Source organism: Eucyclogobius newberryi, unplaced genomic scaffold (genome assembly GCF_026437365.1).
Source record: "Eucyclogobius newberryi isolate DKJ021-1_F unplaced genomic scaffold, fEucNew1.0.hap1 SCAF_8, whole genome shotgun sequence".
Lineage (NCBI taxonomy): Eukaryota > Metazoa > Chordata > Actinopteri > Gobiiformes > Gobiidae > Eucyclogobius > Eucyclogobius newberryi.
In genome coordinates this window covers 14,246,272-14,266,620 of record NW_027316500.1, presented here as the reverse complement: position 1 = coordinate 14,266,620, position 20,349 = coordinate 14,246,272, and the positions used below count along the sequence as shown (strand labels likewise).

General features: G+C 39.3%; 1 protein-coding gene across 1 annotated transcript in view; it reads right to left on the bottom strand.

Annotated features, from left to right (window-relative positions):
• The window catches only part of eys (eyes shut homolog), a 196,090-nt gene that overhangs the window by 83,808 nt on the left and 91,933 nt on the right, over window positions 1–20,349 (bottom strand). Inside the window, exons 26-34 of the mRNA XM_072437256.1 lie at window positions 18,546–18,642; window positions 17,884–17,991; window positions 12,601–12,746; window positions 8,319–8,490; window positions 7,688–7,766; window positions 7,236–7,435; window positions 3,960–4,084; window positions 3,177–3,301; window positions 2,172–2,373 (exon numbers count right to left, since the gene is read on the bottom strand). Of these exons, the coding sequence (XP_072293357.1) occupies window positions 2,172–2,373; window positions 3,177–3,301; window positions 3,960–4,084; window positions 7,236–7,435; window positions 7,688–7,766; window positions 8,319–8,490; window positions 12,601–12,746; window positions 17,884–17,991; window positions 18,546–18,642 (1,254 nt within the window). The remainder of the gene's footprint in view (window positions 1–2,171; window positions 2,374–3,176; window positions 3,302–3,959; window positions 4,085–7,235; window positions 7,436–7,687; window positions 7,767–8,318; window positions 8,491–12,600; window positions 12,747–17,883; window positions 17,992–18,545; window positions 18,643–20,349) is intronic.

The window sequence follows — 20,349 nt, the reverse complement described above, 5'->3', positions numbered from 1 at the left end:
ATAATTTATTTTCATAAGAAGGAAGAGCATTTGGTTTAGCAAATAGTTTCAGAAACCAATTTTTTTTCATCTGACAAAATAAAAAGGCAAGCTCACAAATAAATAGACATTTAAGGCAAGTTTATTTGTAGAGCACATTTCATACATTTAAAAGCAAATCATTTTGAAGCCCAGCATCTTCAACATTAATAAATTATTAGAAGCGTCCAGGTAAAAATAAATTAATAATTGACAATTATGCATCACTTTGACAATTTGTTTTTACTACTGTTGCTTATCTCCTCTCCTTTCAGGTTTGTGTTAAAAAAATCGATATGGCAATATTGAGCCACAGTATTGATTTTTTTTTTTCTAGACAGGAGAGGCCTGGGTGAAGTGGGGGATGAGAGAGAGGGGAGGACACACAGCAAACAGCACAACATTGCAACCTTAAGTGCCTTAACCACTCGACCACCGGGCAGCACACAGTATCGATACTTTTAAACATTAATCTATTATGAATCGTCCAGACGGCCATTTAGAAGAACTCCTACAGAGGGGCGCACTGTTACCGTCCTGCAGGAACACAAGCTAATGACTGACGTGTAAACGAGGTGGAATAGTACTTTCTGCTGTTTGTGCCGCGTTCCTCTCAGCCGAGGTGAGAAGGAGCTGTGGGCCTTATAAGAAGCTGACCTCACCTGTGCAGAAATATATATTTCTATTTGGATCAGTTGGTTGGATGTATGAAAAAGAGTATATATGGATTTATAAATAAGTGCTTTGTGGATATACATGAAATTTCCTACATTTTCTTATCCAGGGTAAAAAACAAAAAACATTTGATACATTTTCAAGACCCTTTTTTCAAAAATGTATCAGGATACGTATGGTAATGAGAGAATTGGGTCGGAATATACATGTAGTGGAATACGTATCGTGACCCCTGTATCGGGATACCTTTCGTATCGTGACCCCTGTATCGGGATATGTATCGTATCGCGAGGGTCTTGGCAATACCCAGCCCTATCTCATTTCCTTTCAGATTTTGCCACAGGAAATTGACTGTAGTGTTGATTCACAAAATGATTTTACAGTTTTTTTTGCCCAATATCCATTATGTCAACATTCTATTTATACTGGTCTAAGACAGGAAGCAAACACACCAGTGACTCTTGTGGCAATATATATACCATATATGTACCTGCAACCACACTGTGTACACTGCTTTCCAAATTATTATGCAAATTGTGTTTAAGGGTCATAAAGGTATTTTTTTTAATTTTTTTCCATTGAAACTCATGCATGGTATTGTGTCTCAGGGCTCTTTGGGTCAGTGAAATCAATTTCAGACACCTGTGCCAAACAAGTGTTTCCTGCCTCGGCTCTCTCTACTCTGTGGCTGGGTAACAAACCTAACTCTGGGATTGCACTGCAGTGAGGAGATGAGACTGGCAGAGAGATGATGACCTAACCAAAACTAATAGGTTACTGATTTGAAAAAGTACCTCGTACGGGATTTCATGGGTCCACAAAACTAACGCGTTACTCTAAAAAAGTTACTTGAGTATTCTGATGTTTTATCAGCTAATGCGTTACCTCCAACCCTGTACTTCAGCCACCTTGGGTGCCTTTGTTTTAATGTGGTATGTGACTCTGTATAAGGCCACAAAACAAAATTACCCACAAAACAAAATTACCCTAAAATACAAAACAAAATTACCCTAAAATACAAAACAAAATTTATAGGACTTTTATATGGAGTCCGCCTAGATTTTTAAACTTGTCTACAAGTCCCTAAATCTATTTTTTATTTAATTTATCTTCAGCTTTTATAAAAATAAAAAGCTGAAGGTCAAAACCCAACAAATGCTCAAACTTGTGTCAATTAGGAAATCCCTCCAGACACCAGCTTCACTCATTCATATACTTAACTAAGAAAATCTAGGCAAAACCAAACTACAGTCATTTGTTTGTACTCCAAATGGTTCAGAAACAGCTTCAGTTTGAATTAGGGCTCATTTTAGTCAAGCATTTTGTAAAAATAGGCCTCCAGCACAATGGGTTAATACAATGTCTTCTCCCCCAAGTGACTAGAAGTCCCAGAAGGACATCTAAAAACATGCCTCCTCAATTGTCAGCAACATAGGGATCAGCTGCTGCCACAACTATGTATTCTGAGGTTTGTGTACCTGTGGACTGTGGAGCTGTCGGAGTTGGGACGAGAGCTTGAGTCCAATGTTGAGGGGATAAAGTATTGACTCCGGTCGCCCAGGTAACGGCGTTTGTAGCAGGAGGCACACAGCTGACCCCGTTAACACCATCCACACAGGAAAACACTGATGGACATGGATTCAACAAGCAATCGTCATAGTTGTGTTCACAGTTCTTCCCCTGTGTAAACAGAATAAACATCCTTCAGATGTGTTTGCTTCTTGAATAATAAAATATGAAGAAGCATATTAGGTGGTTGAAAAACAAGAAGTTTAACTCAGAATGGTATTATTTTGGGGGTGCGGACAATGTAATTTTGCTGATAACCTCAGGGTAGTAAAGGGTTTTTCAGTGTAAAAAAAAAATCATCTTAAGAATATTTCTGCGAGAAAATCAGGGGAGAAAAACATTCAAAAGTCATAAGTCAAATATGAAAATTAAATGAATAATATTAGTAAATTAATGTTGAGATCTTATTGAATAGTTTTGTAGGATTATAGGAAACTGGTAATATAACAAAAATCAGAACAGTAATGTTCATGCAATCACAGTATTAGAATAAAGACAATTTTAACCCCAAAAAGTTTTGCAGTATTTTTAAAAAATAAAATAAACAAAATTTGATGTTGTTGTTTGTGTAATTTTATGTTATAATTTAATGAGATGCTGATTATCATTAACTAATATTAAATGTTAACTATTAATAAAACATGATTACAGTTTATACATTCTTGGCTGCAACTTTGGCTTTTAAGTTTTGTTCTTGGCATATCAGTAGTTCAGAAGTATCAAGCTGAATTTTCTGTACATACATAATTAATCATATTAAAGTTTCTTGACTAGTTCTGAGAAATAAATTATGCGTTTTAAGCAGATATTGTCAGGAGAGGAGACAGTAGATGGAAGAGCAGAAGGGTCATAAGGAAATAAAAAAGAAAATTGAGACAAGTAGGTATAAAAACTCAGGTGGAGGGGGGCCTCACCACAAATCCAGGACGACAGAAACAGGTGTAGCCATAGCCCGGATGGTTCTGAATGCATATCCCCCGGTCACAGGGCTGAGGAAGGCACTCATTAATGTCATCCTCACAGTGAAGGCCTGTCCAACCTGCCAGGAACAAAAGCCCAGTGAGTGCGCTGGTGAGCCCCGGCTCGCCCACTTCCAGCGTCTGAAGTGAATATCAATCAGATCTCCCCTACATTGATCTGCCTCCTTTTTGGGTCCACACACATACACGCACACACGCACACACATACAAACACACACATACACACACACACACGCACGCACACACGCAAATACACGCAGACAAGAAACGGCTTTGACTAAAAGAGTAAGATGCCCCATACATTTTAATGAGAAGAATCGTCTTTTTATCACTGTCTTTTTTGCTACTGTACAAGTACAAATCTCTCCCTGGAGAAAAATCGGGTGATTTCTGAATGGCTTTGTGGTAAGGGAAACCATGTAGGGATGGTAACCTTACGTGACATTTTATATAGAAGCTTTCAAACTCATATACTCAGGTGCTACGTGGGTATGAGATGCTTTACATATGGACTACATATTCACACACAACTAGGCCACAGCAAGGCATGTCAACCATCACGTCAATTACCAAAGTGATACTGTATACTTTGTAATGTTGTGCATGAGGAACAAACGGTGACCGGAGTCTAAGTCATGTGCCTATAACAGTTTCTTGGGCTTCTTGCCTCATTTCGAAGTAAATTGAGAAAACAGGAAGGACGTCTCTGCGACTCACCTGACCTGCAGTGACACACGTAGCTATTAATAAGATCTTGGCAAATGCCGCCGTTGTGGCAGGGAGCAGAGCAGCATTCGTTAAAATCAACTTCACAGAAATCACCCGTGAAACCAGGTGGACAGCTGGGGAAACAGATCATAGTTGGCAGAACACAATTGTTACTTTGCACCCAACCTGCATGTTGCAAACAGTTTGTGGATGTCCTCACATTTCTGAAGATGTTTGCAGTGCACAGATTAGATGGGTGTAAATATAGAAATGTCACAATAGAACAACCAAGAAAAACAAGAGCCTATTAAAACTAATGGGCTGCCCTAACACCACACTTTTGGACTTCTCAAGGTGTTTACTTGTGTTTACCTACAGGAAAACAATTAGAAGAGAGATTGCATTTATCTCTGCACCCAATATAAACAGAACAGTACGGCGGGCATTAATGTCTGTCGAGCTGTCAGCCTTCAGTTGTTAAGTTGTGCTATGGAGTTTTAGTTTAGTATTATTATACGTATTTATAAGTATTTATATTAATTGTGACTTGTTAATCTACTTTTGACATAAGAATACATACATTCCTAGTACCTTTCTGCGTAAATACTGTAGTTGTGGTTGTGCGAGTGCAGTTTAGGTCAGATACATGGTCAGATCATGGAGGCACTGAACATTTTTCAAGAGCTTTTGCCTCTTTCAGCTGACTAATCAATCAGTAAGTCATGTCAAATTCAATAATGTGGTTTACAGGTGTTTTTTAGGTTATTGAGTTTACAAGAGGCAGTCAATCAATCTATCTAACCCTATGCATTAAGCACAGAGGGACAAACACCAAGGGAATACAAGTGTATTTTTGTTCTTAAAGACGGTATGGACGATTTTTTGGCGATTTGAGAACGCAGGCGGAAGTGCGCATGCGCACTCCCCCGTGCGGACTGATACAACACACACGTGCGTTTATTTATTAGCGCAACGGAGCGCATCGCATCTCTCGTCTCCCGTAGATTTCTGTCCACTTCTGCGTCAGCTCGAACTGTCTTTCTCCGTCTTCATTTTGCCCCGTACACTGAGGGAACTATATTATGATAGATCCATGCGCTTAGGCACGCGGAAACGTGGGGACGAGCCTGACGCGGCTGCAGGTGAGCGGTAGGTGCGTTTTATGATTGATACGTGGCAGGACAAATGATTTATCCACGCCACGAGGAAATATGATAAAAAATTTGCTGAAAAAAATCGTCCATTCCACCTTTAAGTGGAAAGATATAGACAAACAATATACACTGGTTAAAATAATAAAGACACTTGCTTAACTGGTTCAATTGACAAACTTTGCACAATAAACTGAATTCATATTCCTATAATATTAAGTTATGTAATGGTGTGCTCTATACTATCTTGCCACATTGATGCTGAAGAACATGTAACACCCAACATTTGCCTCTGTGGTTAAATCATTATGTTCATGTTGTAATATTCGACTCTGCAGTGATTCAGGTAAGCTCAATGCCAGATCCAATGAGCACATAGGGGTTCACTTCATTTGTTTGTGTTTTTCTCTGCGCCGTGTGATTTAACCTGGAGAGAAACAGCACGAAAAACATGAGAGCGACCACTCAATTGTGCAGATGCAGTCCTGTCCCTGGTGCTTTTTTTTTGAGGGAGTAATTTTCCAGATGGACAATGAACCTGATCACTCATCAAAGATACCTCAGGCCCAGGAAGCAATTGTCTGCTTACTCACATGGATTTCCATTTTCTATTTAGCACGTTACAAAAACCACAGTGCAAGCAATTCAATGGAAAGACATTTTAGGAAGTTGATTTAAACTATTGTTTGTTACTTCAATACAAGCTAAAATGTGGTTACAATGTTCTCGTTGAAAATTGTCCTCACTACGCTCATAAAAAGTGAATGTGCTGGCAGGTGAATGCGGTACCGTTTTTCACATAAAAGTGCACTTTGTCAAATGGCACAAAGCAAAGAAATGCTCTAACCAAGAGACTACAGAAGAAACCTTCCGTCTTGTTGTTATCCAGCAGAGCATAAATCATTTTTGGTGTTTAATGTTGTATTATTGCAAACTCTTTTAACACTGCAACTGTTAAATCAAACTAACGCTGGGGAAAAAAAATGAATATAATTACATTTTTGTTTGTTGTTTATGTCTTGTTTATGTTTTGTCCTCCTACATAGGATTACCTTTTACTGCCAAAGCTGAGTAGGACGGAAAAGGGCATATAGGATGACATTTACTTTTGCGGAATTTCCTATTAAATATAAATTTAAACAGGAAGTGTGCAATGCACAGACTACTCAAATAGCAAAAAGCCCAACCCTCACAGGACAATACATGGACGTACACGTACAACTATCAATCTAACAATCTGTGTACTGTATTTTCGTCTAGACTTATTTCTAAACACAAGTCAAGAAACAATGACTTATTAATACACTAGACAAAGTCCTAATGAATGATTAATGCCTAAAATTACTCCCATCGCCAGTAACAGAAAATGTAATTTATAGTCCGGATCTGCTTCATGTTCATCAAATGATTCCTTCGCAGTGTAAAGTGCAAAGCGTGCACAATCAGCCTATTGCAGATCAGCAGGACACCAGAGGACACTTTTACTAGAAAATGTGTTTATGTAGACTGGATCTGTCCTCGGAGCAAAGGCAAAGACATTTGAAATATTTCTTTGCAGTAATATATTCTCAAATAAGACTACAATAAAAGGAAGAACATAATAAAAGTGCCGCACTCAGGAAGTCCAGTACATAAATATACAACAGAGTAAAGAGCATGGAGCTGTTTGGAAGGTCCGAAAAGTCGTGTTGGCACTAAATCATGATAGTGAACATATCAGGTTACATTAGCTCAAGGTGACACAGTGTAATTAAATGTAAGGCATTGGGGACCAGCGTTATATTACATCCACCTTGTATTTGGGTACACTTCAGGACTCTGGGGAAAGCATGTCAGCAATTAAAACGTAATAATTCACTAGGATCCGACCTGGATATGTGCCACTGTTCACAAGAGAGCACAAAGATGGCAACAACCTTATGGGACTACATTTACTTTTAATTAGACGAGAGAGTATCTCTTGAATACTTGACATCGTAATACCAGTTTAGCTTATTTTGGAAAATTGTAACATGATTAAATTGATGGTAGAAATATTGCGCAGAGGGTTTGTGCAAAGACGTTTACACAATCATGTAACAATGTTTTCATATCCCGCATAAATGTTGGTTGTATCAAACAACAATTTCCTTACCTGCACGTGAAGTTTGATCCTTTGCCATCGAGACACGTGCCACCATTGAAACAAAGCGTGGCGTTGTGAGCTGCTTCTGCGCACACATCTATGTCATTCTCACATGTCTTTCCTGCATAACCATTCGGACAGAAACACGCAAATTTATCAATGAGATCCAAGCAGGAGCCTCCATTTTGGCATGGGCTAAAAGCACAGTCCTGAAAAGAAAAGAGGTAGGAGGTAGTGTTTTTTTCCAACAATCAATTCCTGAAAGAACTCAATAATTTATCTCATGCGAAAAGCAGTTCTATGTTGTAATCAATTAGACGAAGCAATTTCTTTAATCAGGTATTTGTACACAGCTAACATGAACTCACTACTACTATTGACCCATCATGTACAGAGCTCAATGGTGTTAGTGTTAGTGGGGGGCACACACCTACTGAGTTTATACCTTAAAGTCAACTCACATCAATGTTTTCTTCACATCGGAAGCCAGCCCAGCCTTGTTCACACAGACACGAGTACATGCTGAGCCCGTCTACACATCTGTGGAGAAATGTAATATAAAAGGTGAGGAGTGACTGAGGACATTACAACCAAATGTCAAAGAACTAGATATAGTCAGTTTCGGTAGTTTTCAAATTAGTGATAGACAAAATAAATTCATTTTCTGTTTGTACTGTAGGACTTATCTTTTCTTTCTTTTTTTAATACATCTGCAAAACATTTGAATATTGTATTACAGTTGAAATAATTTAACAACTGAAAAAGTATTTAAACTTTTTAATGTATTCTATGTTATCTGTATGTTTTCAAGTGCAAGAAAAACAAGAGAAACGTGTACATAGTAGGTACTGCCGAATCCTTTGAGAAATACAATCTTCTGAATGAGGGCACATTTTATTTCAACAGGATTAATTACTATAATTTCAAGCCCATGGAGGCAACTTGTAAGTGCATCACATTAACTTCACACAATATGACACAAATGTCTGCACTCCAGCACACTGTAGCTGAGGAGGGCAATTAAACATAATTCTATGCCATTTATATACACTTTGACACGTTTTCTCTTTCAATAGGCGATGAAAAAAGTACCTCCCGTGTAGACAGGGTGCTGACATGCATTCATCAATGTTGTTCTCACAGTTTAGTCCAATGAAGCCATCAGGGCACAAGCAGTGGTATTGATTTTGCCCATCAATACATCTTCCACTATTTTGGCATGGGTTGGAGGCACACTCATCAATGTTGACTTCGCACCGCGCTCCTAGGAATTAAAGCATAACAAGATGTTAAGCATTGGAGAACTTATTAGGAGAGAAAATCTTTCAGCCATTTCAAGAAGTTTAAAGTAAGTAAAAGATGCAAAGTATAGAGAGAAGAAAGGTGGTTGTGACTGCTGTGAGGCTTTATTCACAGCTTCAAAGATCTACGGGTCATGTAACCAAAACAAACAACATACAACAAGTAATTAGGTATACAGGTAAAGAGAGTTCAGTGCATTCAGTGTGGGGCAGGTTATTGTTGAAACCACAGAGCACACAAGGTGTTTGAAAGTGCTGAATAAATCTCACAAAAACACTGCATAAGGGGCAAGATAGATGCTGGGTTAAAAGTACAGGGTTAAAAGGAAAAAAGCATAAAATAATAAGCATAAAATCAAACTCCTAGTTTGAGGGATTATGAGCGATGTCACAATATAAAATTTTAGGATCACCATTATGGTGAAAATGAAAATAATTACACTTATTCCATGACCAAACAACAGTGACATCCTCATTTTAACATTCATTGCTATTGTTTGACACATTACAAGTTCCCAAGTATGGATCAGCTTTAAAAGACCAACATTTCTGAATGATAAAGTAAAGTTAATGCAAAAAAATTGAATGCATTGAATTGAAATTACGTCATTTTGCTTCTAAAATGTTTGTTTTTGTTCTAATGATGAAATTGTGACCTGAATAATCACAATGATCAATTAACCAAATAATGTTGACGTCCCTACTATATAGCCACAGAATTACTCTAATATCAAACAAACCCATGACCTACATTGTAATTCTAATTGTCGGTTCTGCTCAGATTCTTCTTAACTTTGAATTGCAAAACACAAACAGACACAAAGACGAGCCACCATACGTCACTAGGTACTGGTACTACACTTTCCTCCCCTGTCCATCTCACAGTTTTACTATAATAATGCCCTATTTTCTGCTTGCTATATTTTGAAAGTGGATGTTATCCATAATTAACGTGTGCCTCACTAAAATAGCACAAGAGCAGAGTTTAAAATTGAAATTGAACAAAAACTTTACAAGACTCAAGGTTAGATAAGAGAACCTTTATCCATCTCATAGTGGGGAAATTCCAGTGTTGTAGAAGACTATAACATTATATTATATTATCTGACATGTTAGTTCCATATGAACCATCTCCAGGACCTCAGGGACCGGCCTCCTGCTGGTACCAGCGTCAGGACTACAACATGGGGAATCTGCCTTTCATTTTTATGCGGCAAAATCTGGAACAGTCTTCCTGAAGATGTGAGACAGGCTTCTACTCTGACAATGTTCAAATCCAGCTGTGCATAAGACTGAAAGGATTCTACCTGCACTCTTTTCTTTTCTGTCTTGATCTGTTTTGTGATTTTAATGCAATTTTTTCTTGTTGTGTAAAGCGCTCATATACAACTTGTGCTCTACAATTAAACATGCCTTGCCTTCTGTACAATAAGTGGCTCTTCCTGTGGTTACAGTGCTGGATATGGACAGATAAAATAGCAGGTATGTCTACTCAAAAGTAACAGATTAAAGTTTTACTTCTATCCTAAAATGGTATTGTATTACCCATTATATACACCATCTCAAATGTGGAAGAGCAGAACAACAACACAAGTGAAGCTCTGAAACAACATCATCATCCTCAATTTGTCGACAAAAGAGGAGCAATGTGCTGAATACCCTGTTCTATCACTCACAGGAGCATGCACAATAATGGGGAAAGGGGGGAAACGGAGGGTTACAAATAGTGTGCTTAACGTGTGATTTATAAGTAGATTAGCAACTTATCATGTCACGGTAACCACCTCTGACCGCTTTGGTTACGCATAAATTACACTCAGAAGATCCAGAGATAAAACATACTAAAAATAAGGAAACAGCAGAGATGTAGGTACATAACATGAAGACCAACCGTGCATAATAAAAACGTCTCGACAACTCTTTCTTTTATGATCGGGTGAAAGGCAACTGCAAAAATGTAACTTTGGTCATGACAGTGATGGTGTTTGATCGGCATTATAATGATGATTAGCCTTTGTGTAAAGAAGCAGAAGGAGCAAAAAGACTGAGGATTTTAATACAGATTACATTAAATATTCATATTTTCCAATTAGAGCTGAAATGGGTCAAGTAGAAAAGAAAGATCATACTTTTGTAGATGTATGAATATGATCATAATAATTTCAGTTGTAGAGAGTTTATGTAGTATGTTTGTGAGTTATGTTGTTCTGAAAACATCGCTTCTTAAAATCTTTTTAAGGGGCCATACAACCTTGAGAAAGAGATTGATTTTGATAGTATGCAGACCAGTGCATACTATCTTTGTGTCCTTGGGCAAGCCACTTCACCCACCCTGTCCAGTATGAATGTGGCGTGTGAATGATCACTTTCGACAGTCTGGCCCCATGGCAGCTACAATATAATAGTTGCATAAAACCACTAAAAATGGACTGGATGAATAATGCATTGTAAAGCGCTTTGGGTGTCTTGAATGGCACAGTATGAATCCAAGGCATTATTCTCTTTCATAAAAGAGTATTTTTTCCAGGTACTTACTTAATATTGAACTCTAACATAAGTAGATTGTTATTTTACATTTTGTTCATTGTAACAAGACTTGAGCCTTAGGTGGAGAACAATACAGGAATACTCAAACATGCATGAATCAATCAAAATACAACTTTGAGGAAACTAATGATGAGGAAACACTGTTGTAACAAGGTAAAGGCTCAGCGCTGATTTAGTGACTGCAATGTAGTATTTATTAGGCACTACACATTTTAGCTTTAGTCACTCTTCAGTTGACACACAGGCTATACAGTGTTATTTCTGTGATATCGTTCAATTGCTCAGACTAAAACATATTGACTGACACATGAAATTTGTCAAAAATAAATACTTATTTATAAATGACATGCCATTATACTGCATATTGTTCATATTCACTGAGAAGAAAACAATACCCTATGCTATTTATTAGAAGCGCCATCAGCAGCTTTACACTACACTATTAAATGTCTATTTGACATTTAATATACAACAGAAAAAACGTGTTAACAGTAGCCAGTGACACTATAAATTTAACTTTGCAGAAAAGATGCTCTGTTGTACTGTGGAAATATCAATTAAGTGTGGCCAGAGTGTGCAAAAAGGCCATTTGACGGATCGCGCTGTCATCTTAAAGCCACGAGTAGCCTTGAAGAAGACAAGTTTGTGGATGCATTTGTGCTTTTGTGAAAAACTTGCAACGCTCATGTTCTGCGCTGTCCTGCAGTGCGAATATTTTGTGCAAGTTTTTCGTTCGGTTTGAGCCAATCCAAACTATCCTCCGGCCTCCTCGCTCTCTGGGGGAACTCTGGCTTCCTCCGATGAGCTTCAGCAACAGAAAAAGTAATGACTTGTACTATGCTGCGCGTAGGCCTAATAATAAAAGCTGCTTCACTGGGAATTGGGCCATGCGTGTCAGGTTGGGCCTCTCCAGAGTAGCAATACCTCTGAGATTTCCCTCCCCTTTCTCAACTGGGGAAGGATAAATTGATGATACTGTGCGGAAGACAAATGAAATTAATCTTCCCGCAAGCTGACAGGAATTGGCTTTAGATACCCACGCGCAAACTTGCACACCGAAATAGCTCAATATTGTTGAAATGGATTGAACATAAAACAACAATAGCGTTACAGAAACTTAAGAGCAACTGAGAAGCTGCTGGCAGGTAAAATAGATAAAACAAAACAAATAATTAGTCTGTATTAGTCTTTGTTCCTGGCTCAAAGGAAAGATAATTTACCCCTGAACTAAGCGTGCAGGTTGGACGTTCATTTACTATTGCCAGTGAAGATCGAGGAAATTAGCAAAAGTCAGCTTCAATTCCACAACTTGCTGGCATCTGATAAAACAGGTGACAAATGTATCGCTTGTTAGCTTTGGTGAACTGTATCTTATCAAAGCAGGTGGGATAATTAAAAGCTAGTATTGTGACAGAGTTTTTAAGCCAGATATATGTCAGAGCTACTTCAATAGCTCCACACAGCCTCTGCAGTCATGATAAGCTTTTTAGCCTCTCGTATTGATCCTCATGTCACCAGAGGGCTACCTGAGTATCCGGGTCGACAGGCACACGAGAAGGCTCCGGGCTTGTTGATACAGATGCTCTGGTGAAGGCAAGGTGAAACTTCACACTCATCCACGTCCAAGTCACAGCGCGCTCCGAAGTAACCAAGAGGGCAAACGCAGAGGTACCTGAGCAAGAAGCCGTGATATGGGTCAGTCATTACAGCTCAGGAGCAAGATGAAATTCTGAGAAAGATAACACTTGATAAGGGTCTGTATGTTTCAAAACTACACAACTAGCATAGTGCATGACCTTTGAAGAAAAACATAATTATAGTATATAAAGAGAATGTTCCCACCAAGAGCTAAATAAACTGTGATAAATAATCTTGTGATCTTCCTTTACAGAACTTATGTAAAATTGTGTGTTGCTTAACTCTTTGATTGCTGATTAAATCAATAGTTTTGTTGATATTTTTTAAATGTTTGAGGACTTGTAGAGACTAGAAGAGAAGAGATCCAAAAGTGAATAGTCAGACATATAATATTGGTTGGTTTGGAGAACATTTATTCAATTAACCTTATTTAACCAGGGAGTGGGGAGTCTTGCTCTTTATTACAACAACGACACCTGATACATTCTGTTCATACAAAAATAAATGCAATATCAATGTTTACATCTAATCAGTTAATTACAATAGGCTTTCAATAGAGTAAAAATACAAAAAGATGTAATAATAATAAAATACCACACTGTGAAAGACTACGTTTATGTATAGTGCAGTATAAGGACATGAAAGGTAAAGTTAATTCAGTGTGTTGTACCGGTATTCATATGCATTCTGACACAGTATATACAAGAGATAAATAGAGGCTGGTATTGACATGGGTAATGTATCGTGAACAAATAAATAAAGTGTAGATTATTGAATCCCATATTACACATTTACCGCCATCATAGAGCAAGGCCATATATTATTTTGTACAGGTACGAGCAGTCGTCCAAGCCTAAGTGTGTGACCTCAAAAGAGTCAAGCTGACTATCCTCAATCTAAGCCTTGGCGGAGATAAGGCTGAGCTGCTGGGAGGACTCAGATGGACCGCTGGGCTTGTCGGGTTGGAGAGAGATGGAGAGATAGCAGCAGTCTCTGTAGAGGTGCTGGTGGTGGACAAAAAGGTTAGAGCACACCTGATGCAAACTCCCTGGACTGTGCGAGCAGGGGAGCAGCGAGAGAGCGTGGGGCCAGTTCACATGGGAGGCAAATCATGATGGTAGACAAAGTGGAGACAAACCATTTAGGACTCAAATTGGCCCAGGGACTTGGCTTACCCATCTGTCCGACCAAAGCCCTAGAAGCCCCCAGGCTCCCATTAAGCACACAGCAGAGTACAGCAGCAGTAAAGCCCAATCTAGATACATGATAGGTTCCTGCTGAATCCGCGCAAATGTCTTATAGGGAGCTCGACAGGCTTGAAAAAACTAGGATGCAGAAGAGGAACACTGTAACTATATAATGTTTTTTTCAAAAGAGCTTTAAAATGACAAATAAAGGTCACAGCAGGGAATCAATATAACAGCATGGACACAAACAGAATAAAAACTGATTTTACCTTAAAGGGTAAATATTATGTCAAATTTACTTGGGGGGCCGAATTTTGCCCACAGGCTTAGTGTTAACTTGGGCGCTGAGGAGCAAATTTCCTGACAAATTGTGTCGGCGCAATTGCTGACAGCGCAGGGCATGGAATTCTAAACAAGAGGTGTGATCGTGCCAAAATACAAGGTGGAGTGAAGAAAATTGAGGGCAGGGTGTATGCATTTTGTGAAAGGCCAGAACCGTAACAAATAAACTTCAGCACAATTGCACTGGAGTCGTGTTACTATCCCCATACGAACAAGATAATCATAATAAACAACTTTCAAGAGCATAAATAACTTAGGCTCTTAAAGCTCTTAGCTGGACACCTCCACCTCCAGTCTTGGTCTTTTTGGGAAACTGGATAAATCCCCACTGTCACCATCATATTCACCCAAAATTCTTGTCCCAGTTTATGTAAAACTGTCACAGGCTGACAGAACAACACGGTAAAACTTACGGCTTTAGCACTCGGCTCTGGAGCTGACCACAGTGCCCCCCAGACAAGGAAGTGTTCCACCGAGCATTCAGGTGTCCAGCTGTGTGTAAAGGTGCTGTGCTGAGCACAGAACGCAATGAAGTCCGTGCAGCACATCTTTATCTGTAAACTGTGCGCACTGGGTGACAACCATCACCGGTGGCTCAGAAGCCTGGCACCAAGACTAATGCGGGTCATCGCAGCAGTCTGGGGGTGTGGGCTTCAGGATCACCCGCTTCCGTGGCTCTGCTGCTACCCCCCCTCGTTTTTGGATCACAAGTCAAGTTCATAAAGAGAGATGTGTGCACGGATTGCGGTGCATTCTGTGCTCAGCGCCTCCGTGTTTTGGACCTGGTTTAGTCTTGGTTTAGTCTGGGTTTAGTCTAGGCACCGAGGGGGTTGAAGCAAGCTCTCTGTGTTGCGCAAAACAAATAAAGGTAATTACGTAAGTAGAAACAACGCTCTGAGACTGTATTTTAACTATATTATTCTATACATTTTTTTATTTTCAATTTTGGGATCAAATTGAAAAACGAAAAATCAAAACATTTTATTGGTCACTTTTTTCTTTGCCTGGATATGAAGCCATGACTCAAAAATCACACACATGAGGTGCTTTTGAATAGTCATTCATCATTGTCATTGGTTCAATCACTATCACCATATATGTACTGGCACCATCCTACTCCAGCCTCCATCCGCCAAGTCCAGCCTCTTTACAGCAGCATTAAGGTCATGAAGGTAGCAAAGGTGTGACCTGGAAACGCCTAGAAAGGGGGCTCCTGTTAACTCTAAGTCCAGGGGCAAAATACAGCCCATGAGCTTTATTCGTATTATAACAGTGTTCACTCCCAATTATCTTACTATAGACACTATATTTCTGTCTATAGCCTTCTTATCAGAGAGGCTGTCATGCAGATGGGGCCGCTGCTCAAAGAGAAGCCTCATGTTATATTGCAGTTCTGGCTCGGTATAGATAATGGGCTTTGTCTGCGCTGTCACACCTCAAACCAGCTCAGTTAGATCTCTGCATTATATTTATGACACAATGTGAACTGCTAACTGTACTGTTATCTGAGCCCACACTAGCTCGAAGGCTCCAATGGGAAATAAAATCAGTGATTTTGTTTTAATATATACCCGTCCATGAATAAATGTGTTTATTTTTAGTTTATTTAAAAAAAAAATCACATAGAGAAAGGGTTGGTTTTACAACAATCCATTTTACAAACTGCAATGGTTTCTCCTCATGTTTGTCCACACTGGACAAATATGTCACCGGTAGAGGTAAAGACACAGTCCTACGACTGTCCAAACTACATACTTATGTAAGTGGGTTAAAGAGACAATTCTTATGTGTAAAGATCACTGCAGACAGTTAACTGATCCACATCTGGGCCGCTCAGCTTTGAAAATAAAAGCGTATCTTCATTACATAAGTAACTACGGTACTATTTAAACATTTTGTGAAGCTGTTGTATCAAGGCCTGTTTTTCCAGTACAAATTACCTTCTCACAGTGATTTGAACAGCACATTATCAGTTGCCTCTGTTTTTAACCATATACTATGAGTCATCTAAATCGGGCAGATGTGAATTTGAACTAGGTATATGTGGTATCAGTACATACTAACTATGTACTGTAATTCTATACAATAAACTGAATGAAGACAAAATGTGCAACAGCTTGAGCACAATACTGAAAATAGAATCATTGTATACAATTATCTTCTGCTATTTCATCATATCACTGCCATAGCACTAGTTATAATAAACAATATTAGCACAATGAATGGCATGTTTAATCATATGAAGCGTACAACATGTAGAGAGCTAGCCTCATCCATACAGTGAGTGCTATTATAATCAAGAGTGTAATTTCAGACCACTCATCCTATTTTGGTTTTCCAACTGTCAAGAGGCAACAAAGCTTTTTCTCTCAATGGAGAGGACGCTGAATGAATTTCTATCTAATAAAACAAAACATTGTCTTAAAGGCGTAATGGACAATTTTTCGCCGATTTGAGAATTGAAGCGCATGCGCACTCCCCCCGTGCGGACCTACACAACAGCCTCGCAGCTAGACCTGCGTTTTTTTATTAGCGCGATGGATCGCACCGCATCTCTCGTCTCCTGTAGAGTTCCGTCTCTTCTGAGCCAGCTCGAACTGTCTTTCTCTGTCTTAATTTTGTCCTGTACACTGAGGGAACTATATTATTATAGATCCATGCGCTTAGACACGGGGAAACGTGCTGCTCTCATGGGGGCGAGCCGACGAGGCTGCAGGTGAGCAGTAGGTGCGTTCTATGATTGATACGTGGCAGGACTAATTGGCAGTCCACGCCACGAGGAAATGAGACTCAGATTTGGGCCAAAAAAAATCGTCCATTACGCCTTTAATGTGATTGACTGAAATAAAACCTTATGTCCATTTTTGTTTAAATCAAAATTTCTACTAGCTATATACAGTACCTACTATTTGAATTCAGAAAGCCAAATCATTTTAACCTGAAAACTTGTCCAGTTGACAATATGAGCTTTATCAGTGTTATAACGTTGTTCACTCCAAATTATCTTGTATTTTGAGTGATCCATGCATATTTAATAAATCCTGTATTGTCCTTCAATCAAGTGCTCCGAAAATGTCTGTTTTCACCTACCCCCCATCTATGCCCACCCCAGGTAATACAGGTCGGGTTCAAAAGGTAACAAAGCCACAATGAAGAGGAAGTCAGTGGACCTGTTTCTAATAGTAAGGTGTTACAGATCAATAACTTCAGTTTACGGTAAAGAAAATGTTAAATAATGATCTACATATGTTATACTTTATTGCCGTGGCTGCAGAGCCGCAGCGTGGTCAAATAGCCCAGCAGGTTCAGGAACCGCGGCACTGTCATATAGCCTCATGGCTAACCCTAACCCTAACCTTAACCCTAACCCTGACCCTGACCCTAACCTTAACCCGGCGTGGTCTAAAACGGTGCGGTCAAATAGCGCAGCAGTTTCAGGCGCCGCGGCTCTGTAGACACTCCCTTAGTTTAATACTATTACTTGGGGGGGAAAAGTGAGCGTTAGCTCACTAACTCGCAAATTGGTGATTTTAGTTGCATAATGTTAAAAAAAAGTAATCTAGAATTAGTTTAATCTTCATTTGACATTATACTTATACGCCACATAGAGACATACAAAATATTAAAAGTTTTTATACTCACATGTTTTCAAGGTCTTGACAGGTTGCATGATTTTGACAAGGGTTGGACGCACACTCATTGATGTCTTGTTCACACTGAAGGCCATAGAATCCCATTGTACATTCACATCTGTAGAAATATATTTTTTTTATATATTTTGCCCAATACACAAATGTTCTCCTGTCTCAAAACACCTTTTAAATAGAAATGGTAAAAATCAATGGCTCCCTAATTACACTAATTTCACATTTGATTTTGTCTAATTGCCAACAGCATCTTAGGTTGATTAGCAAAACCTTAAGCCTCAAATGTGTATTCTATGACAAGGGCAATTAGAGTCTGACAGATTTCCTTGAGAGTGTTAACAATTTGACCCCATTTAGATCAGAAACGGCAAAGTACAAAATCCATTCAAATACATTTTGTAATCGTGCACTAATGAAAAAAATCAAGCAGCTCCAGGTTATCCATAAAACATGACTGTTATTGCTCACAGCAATAAACACTGTTGGTGCAACTCAACTTTTGGAGTAATTTTAGACACTGTTCAAAATCTTAGGTCTTTTTTAAATTACAATGTGCTACCCAATAGACACCCAATAGTGCACGGTTTCTTGCAAACTTGTCATTCCGCCACCTTTTTATGACATCAAACATTTTTACAGATGATATTTTGCCTTTACCTGTAACTGCTGACCCCGTCCACACAGCGACCTCGGTTGTGGCACGGGTTTGAGGTGCACTCATTGGTGTCAATTTCACACCAACTTCCTTCAAATCCTGCAAAGATAGAAGAGATGGTCATGGATCAACAAGCCCCGGCGCTGCCTGCAAAAACGTCAGGTCCAATGATAACAAAAGGCCCAGGTGAATGCCATTTTAATGGAACTAGTAGCCCCTGTAGCATATCTCATCTTCCAGCTCGGAGCCCTCACTGTTTCCCCATTGAGACTGTGTAAGTCTAATAATACTTTAGCGCTGCAGACATATTGGTGTGAGGGTTTGTGGTTTGGGCTTTGGGAGGTGAGCACGTGCAGGTATAGTAGGACATCTAGTTAAGTTGGAGTAAGCAGGGGGAGGGTTAAAGCCCATGAGGGGTGTCGGGCCGGTTCATTAGGGGGTTGAGGGCAGCGATGGCTAAGCAGATCAGCCTGAATGTTTTTTGTATTCAGTTGAGAGCAGCAGCACGGGACACAGTAATGGTCTGCCTCTGGAGTCGTCCCCCTAGTTACACCTACATGTTTCTCAACCGACATTTTGTCTGCTGAGGGAGAGGCCGGAGTAGTTTGAAAATGCAAATACTGATGAATTCATTTGATGAGCATATGTTAAAAGTAACTTAAAAGGACATACCAGTACTTTGATTTGGTTTGACTTCTTGTTTTAACTAATTCATTTAACTTTGTATCTGTCTGGAGTGGACCGATAGTTTTGACAGAATATAGATTCTTGCGCAATCACATATTGATTGATGTAATATTTACCCATAAGGTCCTTTGTGGCACAACCCCCATCATTTATGCAATCTTGGGACAGGCACAAGACAGAATTTGATTTGTAACCCATTGTCTAACTCCAGATATTGTCATTGCGTATTGAACAATGTCTTGGTGAGGTTATTCATGGTACAAATATTTAACAAGTTTACAAAATATTATATTATAATACATTTTAATTTAGTGGTTATTTATTGATTAGAACAAATCATTTTGAGGCTTTTTCTGAATCTAGGTGAAGTGACATGCCACCAGCGTTCTGTTGGGGGGGTGTTTTGGGATGAGTGAGAGAGGGGAAATCCTCAGGACCACAGAGCACTGAGCATCTGGTGAATTATGGGACAACGCAGGTTTCCCCAGCCGGCCTGTCACTCACAGCAATGGTAGAGCACCTCAGGGACTATTTCGAATGTCACCGCAACGTAATGCATCTTGTGGCACTAAGCAGTGACTGGAGGCTGTTCCCTGACAGAGTACAGAGGGATACCTCAGGCAGGTGCAGTCCCTCCATCATTGGCTCCAGCTGCAGTGTGTGATCACAGCTCCTGCCAGTTAATGTCTCCATGGAAAAGAAATTGTGGGTAATCCCTGGTGGATGCACAGCTAACTTTGATAGACATTTCAATTGAAAGATGACTGATGTCTTCATTTTAAGAAGGAGAATTTAGTTTGGACCACGATATTTCTGTCTATAGCCTTCTTATCAGAGAGGCTGTCATGCAGATGGGGCCGCTGCTCAAAGAGAAGCCTCATGTTATATTGCAGTTCTGGCTCGGTATAGATAATGGGCTTTGTCTGCGCTGTCACACCTCAAACCAGCTCAGTTAGATCTCTGCATTATATTTATGACACAATGTGAACTGCTAACTGTACTGTTATCTGAGCCCACACTAGCTCGAAGGCTCCAATGGGAAATAAAATCAGTGACATTTTTTACTATATACCTGTCCATGAATAAATGTGTTTTTATTTAATAAAATCACATAGAGAA